Source organism: Rhamphochromis sp. 'chilingali', assembly GCF_963969265.1.
Source record: "Rhamphochromis sp. 'chilingali' genome assembly, chromosome: 10".
Classification (NCBI taxonomy): Eukaryota; Metazoa; Chordata; class Actinopteri; order Cichliformes; family Cichlidae; genus Rhamphochromis; species Rhamphochromis sp. 'chilingali'.
The window spans coordinates 8,592,573-8,609,370 of record NC_137937.1 but is presented as its reverse complement, the minus strand read 5'-3'; the positions used below and the strand labels follow the sequence as shown (position 1 = coordinate 8,609,370).

The following is a 16,798-nucleotide window of genomic DNA, read 5'->3' as shown; positions in this document are numbered from 1 at the left end:
TGGACTTCCATGCAATCAATCTTACTCTGAGAAAGAGCCCCCCTCACTCCAACAAAGACACACACACACACACACACACATACACACATAGATACAAACCTTTTTTTCAGGTCTTGTAGTATATGCTGTTTCCACTGGTGTGTTTAGTGAAGCATAATCTTTGAGCTGCGCAAACCTCCTGCTAGTTCTCTGTCCTGATGTTCGTCAGCAGTTGTCATTTGGGTTTTCTACTTTCACTTCCAAATCAATAAAAACAAATCCGTACATAACAGACTTGGCTGATTTCTATCTGCTGGATCTACATAAACTGTTTTTTCAGCTAAATGCTCTAGTCATACCTTGCACCCTCTATTGTGGTACAGTACAGAGTTTGACTTTGAACTATTAGCACACCTTTTCTGGCCATGATCAACAAAAGAAGACATTATTTGTCATGTTTTACACCTATGGTAGGATTTTATTGTGTTGTATTCCCAGCTTTTAAAAAGGAAATTTCACAAATTCAGTTCCAGCTATTGACAGTATAAAAGATGGATGTAGCTGCTGTGATGTCACCTGTTGGCTTCTAAACTCACGTTTTGAAACCTCAAGGTGAACATGTCCGCCATCGTTATTTTGGTTGAAAGAGACTGCATAAGAGAAAACCTGCAGTAAAACAACTCTATTGAAAAACCATCCAACACTGGACATTAACAGCAAGACATCTTGATCAAGCTAACACCTAATTCAGAGCAAGGTAATCATTCAGTCACATGGGTAAAAATAAGACAGCGGCCTCCTCTATACATCTTGAAAAAAGATGGGTGGCTTCTGGTGATTATATTAATTTTTTTTCCAAAATTCTGCAACTAATTGCAACTTGTGGTGACTAAATGGTTGCACAGCTTGAGAGTATTGCACAGTCCACGACTGCTTTTGACCACAAGGTGATTGCACAGGTAGCCTGTTAGGACGCAACCTTTCTGCACACAGTTGCAGTTTGACTTTAAAAAACTGCAATCACTCTCAGAGAGATTGTGCAATGTTTGCAAATAATTGTTGTCTAATTTACAAATCCAGTCTGAATGAGTCTTTGTCTATGAACACAACTCCAAGGGACTCGAGTCAGCTGGCTGCCAGCTGGTTGCATTCAAGCTATAGAACATGAAGGTTGCTGAGTGCAAATGTAACAGTAACTGTTAAATGTAAATTTCTGTCTATGTAGACAACAACAAAACAAACAAAGTTAAGCTCTGCAAATGGCTTAATTTTTTTTTTCTCGCCTCGTGCCATTGTTAAGTGATTTTCATGTTGTGTTGTATTTGCTGACTTAATTTCCAGGACTCTCAAATTGAAAGTTCAGTCTTTTTGCAAATGTCCACCAACACTTTAGCTATGTATTTATACCGTTAAACACAAAGATGAATATTTTCCACTCTGCAAGGAGAGTGCAGATTGCACTGTAGGCCGTGGCCCACATTCACAATGAGCATCTTGTGTGTGGTTGTTGCCTGCGCTCTCTGAGGCAGCAGGGACCGCAACGTGTGCACTTTCAGATACGAGTGATTGCACATTCATTACCACAGAGAAACAATACAGCAGTGTTTTAAACACTCTGTAGCAACTTGATGGATGCTCTTCTTGTTCTTTTAATAGAGTCAGACATAGTGTGCCGTACTGTAATCGCTCCCATTCAAACGTTCACCAATCATTCTTTTCTAAAAATCTCATTTGATTTGATTATCCTTCAGCAACCTATAGGGTTTTAATCATTGAAATTTCATCAGTGAACATGAGGGAAATCAAGTTCTCCATCCTCCTGAGAGAGCTTGAGTAAAGGAAGACAGAGCTGAACAGAGCATAGCGAGCTTCGTGACTGACTACCTCCTGACCAACCTTCTGCCATGCTGCCAACATCAGCGGCAGCTGGCTTTAAAATGCATTCTGGATTTGGTTTATGAATTCCCAGCCTGCCGAGCAGATGCCAGACTTTAGCATGTCCCCTGGGCTCCTGTTTGTTAGCGCCACATCTCTGCTGTGTGTTTCCCATGCTCCAGCACAAAGTCAATCACAGACCGGGATTCTGGATCAACAGGAAGCCTCATGCAACACAAACACTTGTGTGACAGAGCTATTTTTCTTTTCTTTTTTCTAGTTGAAAACAAAAAACAGAAAAAGAAAAATTGCAGGATTCTGTTTTCTTTGACGCAGCACAACGTATGAAAAGAAATATGAAAAAAACAAATGGAAAAAACAAACATGCAATGTCATTCTTTATGTTTTGCATCTCTTCTAAGACCTTTGTTACATACAGTGGTTTACACATGAAGATGCCCACATTCACACTTGGTGCTAAATAAATACAAAAACTACATCACGGCACCAGTAAATTGGTAGATGATGACAGCTCTAAAAGATACTTGGAATCTTTTGGAGCTGTGTCCCGGACATTTCTCAGCATTCAGTGGGTGCATGATGTATGGGAAGTTGCCTTGGGGTCTTCTTCATGTTTCTCTCTTCCTAAGCAGATTTTGCAGTGTGGCATGCACATTATCCGGCTATCAGGCAGCGCTGTTGCAGCTCTAGGGTGTGATTGGTCTCCATCAGTGTTTAGGGTGTGTGGTGTATTTTAAAGCAACCTCCACATGAATGCCATGACCCAAGATTCCCAAGCAGATGATGTTCATTTTACCACCATGGTTTTATTTTTGTGGTCCATCAGTGCATAACTCTATTAGCTCTTATACACAGAAAATAAGTATTTGGAAGACATGTTACTTTTTTTGTTTTCTCAATCTTCAGCATCACTGACCCTTTAAAAACCACCTAATTTTGAATTTAGCCATTAACAAGTCTTATATCACCAACTTGTAACAACAAAGGCAAAAAGAGAGTGTCTTGTTCCTTAGGAATGAGCAACCCCCTCCACCAAAAGTAAGTCCATGTCCAAGGCCACAGCATTTAGTCATGTTGGAGAGAAGGTGGATAAAACTTGCTACCTGAAAATACCACCTACATTAGTATTCTGCTGGCAGACCTTTCCTAGCAATGAAAATGCTCCTAGAAAATACTTTTCACCTCAACCTTTAGTCTTTAGCCTTGGCAGAGAATCACTCCTGAATTTTAACATCAGATAGAAATAACTTCTAAAAATTAATCCAATGCTTTTTATCACAATAGATCCTTGTGACCTTCCATCACTTCATTCAGAAGCATAATGTGAGTGTTTTAACAGCACATCAGGAAAGGTAACAAAACGTGACGTGTCTTAAGCACATACCCAGAGCCTATTTCACCCACATTGCAAACAAGATTATTTGCCATCTGCCATGAGGAGGAGGAGTTACAGTTGACAAATTGATGTGTTTCAAATTGCACTAAGCATGTTTGAAATGTTATTTTGCCGGCTAAAGGAAAACAGACCAAGTCCAAAAAATAGAGAGACTAAATCCTATTTGTTTATTGTTTTTGAGCAGTAAAAACATGATTATACATTCACAAAGTATAATGAATAGGCCATTAATTAATCCCTTAATTAGACCGCGGTGCAAAGCACCAGATTTTCACCCTTGAATTAAATTTTCATCCACAGTTTATGTGGGTAAGATCTTTAAAAAAATGCATACCTCTGAAAGGTGATGAGTTTGCAGCTGGGGTTTAGTTGCTATACAACACTCTAACCTCCAAACAGTGAAGGTAAGTAAAATGGCCCTACAGTTAAGACTCTCACACTGAGCTGATATAAATGTGCTAATGTGAACGCATGACAGACAGACAAAGAAAAGATAATCTTGGTTTACGAAACTCTCATAAGAAGTCTAACTTCTCTCATTACTCCACTTTGTTGAAAATAGTTGCTCCTATCTTAAAAAAACGTTGTATAGTCTTAGAAATTTCACATCATTAAAATTATTCACATTTTATATTTCCTGATTGTTGCAGCCGTACTTGAGAAAATTATGCAGCTGGAAGACTAGTCTGCTATCAGACAGGATCATGGCATTGACCCTGTAGAATTTTAAGTTCTGTAAAAAAATTTTTTTTTACCTTAAATGAAGCTTGGAAGTCTTAGTCAAGTCTCTTTCCTTCTCTTTCCGCTGTCATCTGTAAAGGCTTGTTGCACTTATACATACTCATCTTTTGTGTTATTGGTTTAATCAATCTGTCATTCAACAATGTCCTTGGAGAAATTCACTCTAATGCTCATCATACCACTACATTTATATGGACTATATATAAATGGACTAATGACAGGGGATCCTGGGGACCCCAAGCATTATTTACTGTAAGATGCAATCATAGTAGCAAAATAATCCTAGCAAAACTCACTTGTACTTCAAGAATTATTAGTTATGTAATTATTGACAATGACAATTTTATTTATATAGCACATTTCATTACATGAAAACTCAAAAAGCTTAAAACAGAAAATTTAGACATTAAAAAACAGTGAGGGTTTACAGTAAAACAAAAAACAACTACTGAGTGTAAGTGTGTGACCAGAACGATTTTTAGTCTGTTTTTAAATGTACACACAGATGTAATTGATCTATGGTCAGCAGGCAGCTTGTTCCAAAGAACAAGACCACAATAACTGAAAGTGCCTTAAATACACGTAGATCTGATTCTGGGAACAGTTAAAAGATCTGTACCTGATGACCTGAGAGGTCTGACAGTGAGCAAGTCAGAGACGTACTGGGGGGGGGGGGAGCAAACCATAACTATTAAAATCATTTTAAAGGTAATTCTGCATTGTAGTGGGAGTCAGTGAAGTAATTTAAATACTGGGGTAATGTGGTTGAATTTCCACTTTTTACTGATGATTTAGGGAGTCTTGCAAATAGAGTGATGCAATAATCTAACCTGCTTGTTTCACGAGCTGTTTGACGCTGATTACGTTTTGGAGAGAGGACCCAAATGCAGACGCTTGGAGACTAGACTAATTTTAAGTGAGCTGCTTACTAAGGCTCAATGAATTCATACAAAAACAGAAAACAAAAGGCAAAAGGAGACTAAGACTTTTGCTAACAGAAAACTAAACTGTAATATGAAACATGAGCAAAACACATGGTGGAAGAACTGACTTTCCGGCACAGGATAAGGGGAGATTGGGACAATACATACAGTGGCTTGCAAAAGTATTCAGCCCCCTTGAACTTTTCCACATTTTGTCACATTACTACGGAGCCCCGCAGGGGACATGGGCGGAAAAAAAATTAAGACAGACTTGCGAGATTTCGCAAAACTAACTCGGGATCTCGCAAAACAAATTCGGGATCTCGCAAAAGTCTCCCAACAATGGCAGCAGCTACTTAGTTGTAATATTACTCTTTCTGGGTCACAAAATACACTTTTAAGATATTTTGAGGTGTGAATGTAGTTGTGTAAACGTCAGATATCTGCTCGGTTTACAAGACATCACATATTTGTAAAAGTGCTCCGACGTTTTCGGAGATGTATGAAACTCGCAAAACTTTTGCAAGTTTGTTTTGCGAGATCTCGCAAAAGTCTGTCTTAATTTTTTTTCTCCCATGTCCCCTGCGGGGCTCCGTACATTACAGCCACGAACATGAATTGATTTTAGTGGAATTCCACGTGAAAGACCAATACAAAGTGGTGCACAGGTGAGAAGTGGAACGAAAATCATACATGATTCCAAACATTTTTTACAAATAAATAACTGCAAAGTGGGGTGTGCATAATTATTGAGCCCCCTTTGGTCTGAGTGCAGTCAGTTGCCCATAGACATTGCCTGATGAGTGCTAATGACTAAATAGAGTGCACCTGTGTTTAATCTAATGTCAGTACACATACAGCTGCTCTGTGACGGCCTCAGAGGTTGTCTAAGAGAATATTGGGAGCAACAACACCATGAAGTCCAAAGAACACACCAGACAGGTCAGGGATAAAGTTATTGAGAAATTTAAAGCAGGTTTGGGCTACAAAAAGATTTCCCAAGCCTTGAACATCCCATGGAGCACTTTTCAAGTGATCATTCAGAAATGGAAGGAGTATGGCACAAAACTGTAAACCTACCAAGACAAGGCCGTCCACCTAAACTCACAGGCCGAACAAGGAGAGTGCTGATCAGAAATGCAGCCAAGAGGCCCATGGTGACTCTGGACGAGCTGCAGATCTACAGCTCAGGTGGGGGAATCTGTCCATAGGACAATTATTAGTCGTGCACTGCTCAAGGTTGGCCTTTATGGAAGAGTGGCAAGAAGAAAGACATTGTTAACAGAAAACCATAAGAAGTCCCATTTGCAGTTTGCCACAAGCCATGTGGGGGACACAGCAAACATGTGGAAGAAGGTGCTCTGGTCAGATGAGACCAAAATGGAACTTTTTGGCCAAAATGCAAAACGCTATGTGTGGTGGAAAAGTAACACTGCACATCACTCTGAACACACCATCCCCACTGTCAAATATGGTGGTGGCAGCATCATGCTCTGGGGGTGCTTCTCTTCAGCAGGGACAGGGAAGCTGGTCAGAGTTGATGAGAAGATGGATGGAGCCAAATACAGGGCAATCCTGGAAGAAAACTTCTTGGAGTCTGCAAAAGACTTGAGACTGGGGCGGAGGTTCACCTTCCAGCAGGACAACGACCCTAAACATAAAGCCAGGGCAACAATGGAATGGTTTAAAACAAAACATATCCATGTGTTGGAATGGCCCAGTCAAAGTCCAGATCTAAATCCAATCGAGAATCTGTGGCAAGATCTGAAAACTGCTGTTCACAAACGCTGCAACCAGACAACTGACTACACACAGGGGATGCTGGGGAGGACACACAGACACAAAGGGGCAAGACCCAGATTAAGACAAGTGAAGTAGACACTGGTAATGGGGATAAACAGACATGGAGACACGACAGGCTGGGGAGAACACAGACCAGACAGGGACATGACTGAGCTGAAAGAGTGAGACAGACAGAGACAGACTGGACATAAAAAAGGGGAACAGACATAAAAGCAAGACTGACTCACAGAAGGTTAGACATGAAGGGAGGAAAAACTAAAGATAACTAAAAACTGGGGGCTCACCTAAACATCACCTAAACAAACATTCACCTTAAGGTAAATGAATCCAAGAATCAACAGAATTTTTCAAACACTATAAAGTCCAGAAATCTAGATGCACTGGGTCGACCCAGAACCGTGACAACTTAATGAATTAATTTTTCATTTGAGAATTTTCTGTTGGGGTCATTTTGACCCAGATAAAAAATAATTGAAATAAACACAACCAGCCAGACCAGTGATAAAAAACCTCACCTAGGAGGTGCCCAGGATAAATTCTGGTCCGTTGCCCAGACAATCTTAATTGGTTACTTTTGTGGAGGAGTAGCAGCTCTAGTCTGAGCTCCTCCCAAATGACTGAGCTTACCCTACCGTTCAGAGGAAGCTCATTTGGATCACTTTCCAGTTTCCAGATTTGCTTCAGAGCCCAGAGTGAGCCCTTTTCTGGCTTAGGACCATGGCTTCAGACTTGGAGGTGCTAATTACTCCAATTCACATGACATCTGACTGCAAAATGCCCCAGGTGAATATAAGTACATTATCGGCAAAAAGCAGACAACATCCTGAGAGCACCAAACTTAACACCCTCCACACCTTCGTTGCTGCTAGAAATTCTGCCCATAGAGATTTTGAACAGAATTGATGACAAAAGGCAGCTGTGGTAGAGAGAAACACCAACCAAGACAGAGCCTAACTTATGCTTGGCAGTGCAAAATGAGATCTCTTATGATTGTACGGGGTCTAGAAACTGAAAACAACTAGTTAAACACACATTGCAGTCAGTTAATGCACACAGATTCTCGCATCGTTTCATCCTTTCTCATCCACATCAGCATATGGGAGACCAAACAGTTGCTAGGTTCTTGTATATCTGTTTCAGGAGCAAAGGTAACACCTTTTTGGAGTAGATTTTTCAGCTAAGCATTGGACAGTCATATGAGCAGGTGGAGCTTTTCTCACTCCCAGGAGGGTCATTGTTACTTGGATTAAGGCTTGCAATGTGTCTGTAATGGCTCTGATTTTTATGCCCTCTCAAGTAGATCAGACAATTCTGATAGCTTTCAGCCTGGGAAGTTGCCCACCCAGAGGATAAATGCACCGACAGCATCTGAGTTTGCTTAATTGGATGCTTTTGACAGGGGTCTCCCTGGGACTCCAAAGCATTTGTATTTTTGCAAAGCAGTAATTAAAACATAACTAGAAAACAGTGATGTGGCATCATTCGAAATGAATTGATTGACAAAACCATTAAAAAAGTTGAAATAATAAAAAAGACGTCTAAGAGATACTGCAAAACATATACCTCTGGGGTCTCCGTGGACCTCAGTCAGTAGGATGAGGGCTAAATGTCTTTGAATGTTTTGAATTCCTCCTTCCACTTTGATACTTTATTCTTCTGGAAGGCTTTAATATTCTTGACTGGTATTGCGACATTTCCTTAGGTGCAAGACATGATCTGAGACACATCAATGGTGTGTGATGTGTCAAACAGCAGATCAGGAAGCGTCTACAGACGGCTTCAATCACAGCATCTTGACAGCTTCACATCAGTTCAAAAGTGGGGATGTTACCACAGATCATAGCTAGCCCGCTGCGACAGGGGAAAACCAACTAAAATCCAGCGTGATCGGGTTAGTCTCAGGCCAACAGAGTAAGAACAAAGACAGATGGCAAAGGAGTGGCACCATATTTTATCCTATCTGCATTTTGCCAACAGCTGATTTGTTTTCACACCAACAGCATTCACAGTGTGCCACGTGCCCCGAGCATGCTTTTCTGCAAGCACACATGCAAACACACACACACACACATATATATGCACAGATAACTCCTTTCACATAAGGACACTCAGTCAGAATCAATCAGTGAAACCTGACATTAGTCACAGCTCTGTTCTCGTCCTTTTTACTTTTGTGATTGAGGTGGCCGAGGACAGACGTGCCAGACGCCAAACCATCCCACTGCCACACTGAACGATGATGACAGATGAATACCTGCAAGTGACAATCAAAGTGCTCCCTCATCATCACAAATCCAATTTGGGCGATAGACCTTTGCACCCCTCCTCCCGCCAAACACGTACCCATCCTCTGCCAAGTTCATACAAGTCCCCCCCCCCAGCATTAAATTCAAGCTTCAAGCTGTCACATCGAGCCTGCAAACGTGATGCTAATGTGAGAGTGTGACTTGTAAGATTTGTTCAGTTGAGACTTGACGTCAGTCGCTGGCAGCCTGCCTCTGTGCTAATATTTGAGATGAGTCAATTAGCGGATGTGACAGAGGAAAGGATTAGCAACAGGTGTTTCTGCTGATATGCAAAGGTAGTGTACATTCAAAAAGGAAGGAGGACACTGTGTTCTTGATTTTTCTCTAGCAGTAATCTCATTTCTGATTCTTTTTCTTCTCATCTTTTTCTTGTTTTTCTGACTCTCACTTTCCTCCCTCCATGCTCTCGTCTTCCTTTTCTCATTCGTTTCCATATATTTCTTTTCTTCTCTTGTGCTTTCTTTTTTCATTTCCTTTCCTTTTCTTTTTACCTCTCATCTTTACCTTTGCTTTCCTTTCTGCCTTTGTCATTTTCTATCCTTTCTTTTAATCTTTGCTTTACCTTCCTTTACTTTCATCCCTTGACCGCCCTTTCCCTTTTTCTGGGTTATGACCTTTCCAACCTGCTTTTTTCTCTCATCTTCTGCCTGTCCTGCTGTTCTTCCCTTTCCTTTCCACCTCAGGGAGTGGTGGCTGCAGAGAAGACCAGAGGCGGTCAGCTCCTCGAGGAGCCAAAGATGTTGCCTTTCCGAGCGAACACCTTCAGCCTGCAGGTGTCCATCCAGGATGTTCCCCAGTTTCTATGGAGCATCAAACCCTTTACCACATGTCAGGTAACCACAGCAGGAAGTGACAAAACATGAACTGAAAACATATACTGTATGTAAGTGGTAATTTGCAAGTTTGTTCCCTCGAGCTAATTAGTGCGGTGTTTCTGCAAATTCTGCTCTTCCAAGGGTTGATTTTTTAAGCAGCAGTCTGAGGAGTGTTTATACCTGTTTTTCCTGTTAATGAATTTTAGGGATTATCTAGTTGGCTTTAATTACTGTACTGTTGGATCTGGTAACCACGTTGTAAGATGCTTATTGAGGGAACTTTATTGTCGTTCACTTTTCATTAACATTAGTAACATTAGCACTTAACATTTAATTAAGATCAACAGTATATACGAGGTCCATATTATGGCCTCGTTTAAATTTTTTAAGCTGACGTTATGAAAAAGAATTTTTATGTAGATGACATTATGACATTTTGTGTGTGTAAATTTAAATCGCCTTTTGAGATTACTTAAATATTATCTGTGAATATTATTTCAATTTTGTTGTTTCTTTTTAAAAAATGTTTTAACACAAGCAGCATTTCTCATTACTTGACATTACTTCAGGCAGCAGCAAGTAATTGTTACTTAGCTGTCAGAATTAGCTTATCTTTTCTTTTTGTATAGAATATTTCTTTATACTTATTGGTTACCCACTTTTACTCACAAAGACAGTATCAGTTTGCACACTCCAGTTTTTGGTACCATCAGCTGATTCACTGTTGGTGTCACAGCTTTGCTGTTATAACTTGAAGGTAATTAAAAAAATAAAATGGTTATTTTCTACATTATAGAAAAAACAACTGAACAAAACAATAAAACAGATTTTTGAAACAAAAAATGGTCTGCTAGAATGAAAATAAAGAGGACCCTACATAGGTGTTAGGTGTAGTAGACAACAGTCAATGAGCTGACAAATCATCTATAATCGGCTCATGGCCATCCAGGATTAGACTGATATTTGGTCCAAATAAAAATTAAAACTAATAAAAATGAACATTTGTAAACACATTTTGATATGACTGTCATGTAAAAATACATCTACATTTAAATATAAGGGAACAAAGAAATTCATATTGACTGTTACTTTCGCCACAAAATAGTTCAAATTAATCAAAATAAACTTTTTTATGCTTAAAAAAGGGAATCTTTCTTTTTTTGTTATAAACAAAATGACATTTAATACCTAAGCAGACAACTGACTCATTACTCCAGTAATATTTATACACAATAATACATTGCACAATTTTAGTGAAATAAGGTTTATTATTTTCTTACCTCCCCATAAGTTGTCAAGGCTACATTTTTAAATGTTATTAAATGATTGTGATGTTCTGCTTTTTATTGGTTGCCATTTGGGTTTCAGTGTGAGCTCATTTATTTTAGAGAGATATTGTTATAGGGGAAATAATTCTACTGTATAATCATTTTCATCTATTTCTCTGAGTATGGAATCCATTAGACATAATGGATTTGTATAATTTTCCTATTTTGTAAGTAAGAAACATCTGAATATAAAATGCTTTCATTTATAAATCATAGGGAACTGAAGACATCCTGCAGTCCTTTTGACATTTTGCCAGTCAGGTCCAAACAAACTTTTCAGATTTTGGTTTATGTGAACAGCCTGTTAAGTTTTCTTTGTGTTCAGCCTGGCTTAGGCTGCAGCTCAGCTAATCTCTTTCTTGTCTAATCAGTTTAGGTGTTCTGATCTATAATACATACATCAGTCCTAGGTAAAGCATATTTTTACATCTTTGTGACCTTAGAGAGAAATTCAGACAATTAAAATTTTTTCAAGTGATGTCATGCTTTAAAACTAGCTGCACAACCTCTTTGTAGTTCCTGGATTTGACCTGCATGGCCAATGTGAAGTAAATGGTAAATGGACTGATTCTTTACTCAAAGCATTTTACACAACATGTCTCATTCCCCCATTCATGCCCATTCATACAAGCACGTTTCCCTACATCCAGGGATCGAACGACCAACCTTTCAATTAGTAGATGACCTGCTCTCTGCAGTCATTGTGTGAAATGTACATCACCATCAGCTGCTGAGCCCTGGTGGGGTCGGTGTCCTTAGTTCCATTGTTTTGGTGCAGATGCACTAAGCTGTCACTGCCTGAATAATAAGCTTGGTTGTTACTACTGAGAAGTGTTGCTAATGTGTGTTAAAGGCTTTCACCTAGTTGTAAAAGGATGTCGGTAAAATTCAGCTGAGGAGCCACAGCTGCCTTTTATTATGTCCCTGGACCCTTAAGGTCCACCCACAGTGCTGACAGTCCAAATGGAAGTGCCTGAAATCTGTATTCTTTTTGATGGCGAACAAAGGGAATAAAAAAGAAAAGTCCATGGGAAAAACAATCTTGATCTTGATAATGTCATATTAAAAGTAAGGTTCATGTTGCTATTTTTTAATTAGTCATTATTAGATTCATAAAGGAAGGTAAACCATGATATGCTCATGTATTAACAACAAAAATAATTAATGGGAGGATAGGGTCAGGACTGAAAACTTGGTATAAAAATCAGTGCCATATCAAACATGTGGGTCTATATGTTGTGGGGAACCCTTGGAAAATGGGGAAGCTACTGACAGTACTGTGATATGGTTGCATTGACATGACAGCACAATTTTGATGGGCCCTCAGAGGGTTGGTGCAAACCCAAGGCCCTCTTTAAGCTATGCCCCCATATATAATAAGACACTCACAGCAGAAAATTATTAATTTAGGCTCTATAACGTTCCAATTACGTTTGTTTTTGGTCTTTCTGCACCATTTTGTCTTTTAAACTGCTCTTTTAGTGTGACTTCTGCTGTAAAGTGGCTTACAGGCACCCACTCTCTCTCTTTCACACATGGACCATGAAGAAGGATGTGAGCAGTGATTAATAGCTCTGTGTTTGCTTTGCTTTCAGGGCCATTAAGAGCAAACTGTATTAGATCAGTGGCCTCTGTTTGTGTACCTGTTGTCCTCACTGTAACACCGCTGTGACTTAAAGATGTAAATACAGGGTGAAAGCGCTTCAAAGACACCTACCCTCTGCACCGCCTTATTTATGAAGGCCTCAGGACGGCAGGCAGCGCCAACCTGCTTCGCCCGAGCAGGTGCAGAATAATAGCAGAGCATCGAGCCATACATCAAGTCAGCTAAAGAGCATCCCAGCTTTTCTACGTCCATCACACCCCCCCCCCCCCCCCCCCCCCCCCCCATCCTGTTCGCCTATGCTTCCAGATTCCATTATCTTCTGTCGTGAGCCTCACTGGGCAGCCCAGATCAAAGCCACATGTGCTAAGTCTGCCACACAGACAGGTCACTTTGCAAGATGCAGATATGGCCGAGATGGAGTTGAACAGAGGTCAAGGACATTTCCTCAAAGATGTGCCTCCTCCACTGAAATTAATTATACATCAAAGGCAAACTTCTTCGTCTGCACCTAATTCGTCCGTACAGTAGACTGCTTACAGCACAGCTGCTTCTGTTATCAGAGTAACTCTGCTGGGATTCAGGCTCTATTTGCAAATCTTATCATGACTACTTCTTTGTCTCTTTAACAGTTGTTATTTCCATGCATAAATACATCAAACCCTGGAATCACTGAAACTTCAAAGCCCACTCTTACCTTTTATCCTGCCTCATGTAAGTGGCTGTGTATGTGATGGTGTGGCCACGTGTAGAACAGTGCCCCAAATCATCTCATTTCGATGTGGCACTGAAAGTGTTTTACAGATCTCTCCGACCAGAGTCAAGGTTTGTGAGAGCAAATGAGAAGTGGAAGAATGCATTCCAATCGTGCATGCAAATCCCTAAAAACAGTTTAAAGAATGAAAAGATAAAGTACAACTTTTCAAGTTAGTAAGTAGTGGTTTAATTATAACCCAGGTTTTTGTAGCTGTCGTTCCAGCTTTCAGAGTCTATTCAGTTCTAGTATCTTGTTTTTTAAAGTGCAGTTCAGACTTTCATCTCCGTGACCTTTGACACAGACAATTCAGGAATTTCACAAATACTTCATCTGCATTTGATTCAACAGAAAAGAAAATTTAATTCAGTCAGTACTCAAATCAGTTTAGCACATATCAAGAAATCAGCAACAGTTAATTTTCACAGTTCAGCGTGTAATCACAACTTTGAGATACAATCTAGTTCCTCTGGAAAACACAAAAATAATGGTTTATTCCTACCACACAAAGTCTGAATCAACATGCTTAATTCTGGAGTGTCATACCAACCCTCTACATGGCTGTGAATCCTCTCTGTGCTCCTTGTCTTTCCCTGGAAGCTCCATATTCAACATCCTTCTTCTGTACATGTGCAAACTATCTCAACCTTGCCTCTCTAACTTTGTCTCTAAACCACGGAAAACAAAAATCTTAACGCCTTCAGCGCTTGGCTTTTTGCTTGTGTCACAGTCTCCAAACCCTGCATTATAGTAGCACTCACTACCACCTTATGACTCAATTAGAGTTCTGTGTTGAATCTTTGTCGACTCTTCAACATAGCCCACAAAAGTGACCAGCATCATTGCCAACAGTCACACTTGTGGGTGGTGCATTATGTGTTAATTACCATGTGGTAGTGTCCGGGTGCTTTATACACAGTGTCAGCCACGATAAAAACAAATAAAATGCTGGGACACTCTTTATTGTGATCTTCTTCTTGGGGAGTTTTTTGGATGCAAACACTCTCTTCACTCTTCCACCTGCTCCCTACTTTCACTACAGATCACAATGTCATCTGCAAACATCATAGTTCAAAAAGACTCCTGCCTGACCTCATCAGCCTGTCCAACACCACTGAAAACAAGAAGGGGGTCAAGAAGAGCCAATCCCTGATGTAATCCTATGTGTTGCTTATGCAAGTTGTGCAAAAATATAAATGCAAATACAAATGGCTGTAGAGCTCCCAGCCCAACCTCACTGGCCACATTATGCTTGACAGGAGGTGAATGACAAGCCAACACAACACCAAAGCAAACCACACATGAGCGGGCATGACAACACTTTTGGTGCATGGTAACCTGCTAAACAGTGAGCTCAGCAAGCAAAAGCTTTCAATTCGAGCTGCACTCTGCAGTGGTGGTGGAATCACCTTGTTTACTACAACATTCATTCATGTCGCCTGTTCATGCATGTAGTTCAACAAATCTTTTTTTAAAATTAAAAAAAAAAAAACAGCTGCAGAGACAAAAGTTGAACACAAGTCATATCAGAGAATCAAATATAAAATTGATTATAATCCATTGTCCCCAAAAACTGGCCTTTCTGTTGCTCGTACAAATCTCCTATTCATTCTCACCTTTACCAGCAAGTGGCGCTGTGGTTACTGTGATTTCCTGTTGCTGATACACTTAAACAAAAGGTAAAATGGCAAAAATCTTTTATAACACGAAACACTCCAAAAGCACAAATCCCCGTCAAGGCCACTCACTCTCTGGGAAGTATTTACTTTTAAGGGAATAACATTGGTTTTTATGCACTTTAAGACATTTCTAGTGCAGTAAAAACAAGTGCAAAGGCTTTTCCTATTTACCCTGTTGAAGCCAATTTTAATATACTTTATTTTTTTATGAATATGCTTTATGTATTGCATCCATTTTATTGTTTAGTAAATCATTTAAATCTTTAGCAATAAATAATTTTTTTTTACACAGTTCATTTAATTTTTTCAAAAACATCTACTTATGCATTGATGTGTATTCTAACTGTTATAACCTGTTATTGTAATGTACATAACAAAGCCATAATAAAGTAATATGATATTTAGAGTCCCCATATATCATTCCCTTTATGTCTATATGTTCTCAGTACAAACAATGGCAGTGAGAAACAGAGTTTTAAATAGCTCTATATAGCAGCATTATTACTTTGACCTTTAGATTAATCCAGAGGTTCCCAAAGTGTGGGAACCTCTTCCCAAACCTGCTAACATTATGGACAGGTTTTTGATGGGGCGCCCACACAAACGCAAAGCAGGAGATGAAGCACCGCTAAATATGTTTCCAAACCAACTTCCTTCCAAGCCAAATATGGTGAAGCATATCTTCACCTGCACAAGTGCCAAGGCAGGATTGGTTTTCCCTGCGTCGGGAGCACACGCTGGGCTCTCCAAATCACGGACAAACAATATCCCACATTCTAGATTTTTAGTTAACAAACACTTCTTGTAATGACTAACTACTCCTGACATTTTGGAGATGTTAGCTCTTTATACAGTAAAGTTACAGTGGGATACAAATAACATCAAGCTGATCCCGCCACGATTTGGTCCCCCTGTCCAAATCACGGACAAACAGTATCCCACAGTTGTTTATATTTTTGAACCCATTTTGCACAGAGAGGCATTTTTTGAAAAATGTATTGATAGCAATGTTGAATATTATTACCCAGGAAAAAAACAACTACACGTAAAATAATCACACCGTGACGCCGCTGCCTTTCTAAATGGAAGGATAGTAACTGTGTTTGTATATGTAAGCCTGTAAAACCTGCAGATAGTCAGATGAACAGTATTTTGCCTCTATCTGACATTCTGCAATTAATCTCATGTAAACAATAACGTGGCGCACAGCGTGATGTGAAAAAAGGCACATACCTTGACATTGTTTGACGAACTGTATTCCTCGTCCACACGTAAACGCAAAAAAGGAGTTTTACAAAATCTCCATATTCGTTGATTTGAAACGCTGTTTACTAGGGGTGCAACGATATTCGTATCGATATTGAACTGTTCATACAGTGCTTTCGGTTCGGTATGCATATGTATCGAACAATACAAAATTTTTAATTTATTTTATCAACTTTCCTTCTGACAATGCTGTCTGTGTTGAGCGCTCAGTGAATCTGCGTTCGACTACTCCGCCTAGGCTCGACAGTGCAGCCTAGGCGGAGTAGTCGAACGCAGATTCACTGAGTGCTCAACACAGACAGCATCATC

The 16,798-nt window shown here is 39.8% G+C and overlaps 1 protein-coding gene across 1 annotated transcript in view; it reads left to right on the top strand.

Annotated features, from left to right (window-relative positions):
• The window catches only part of unc5db (unc-5 netrin receptor Db), a 298,720-nt gene that overhangs the window by 264,641 nt on the left and 17,281 nt on the right, over positions 1-16,798 (top strand). Inside the window, exon 14 of the mRNA XM_080894516.1 lies at positions 9,728-9,877. Coding sequence (XP_080750642.1) covers positions 9,728-9,877 — 150 coding nt within the window. The remainder of the gene's footprint in view (positions 1-9,727; positions 9,878-16,798) is intronic.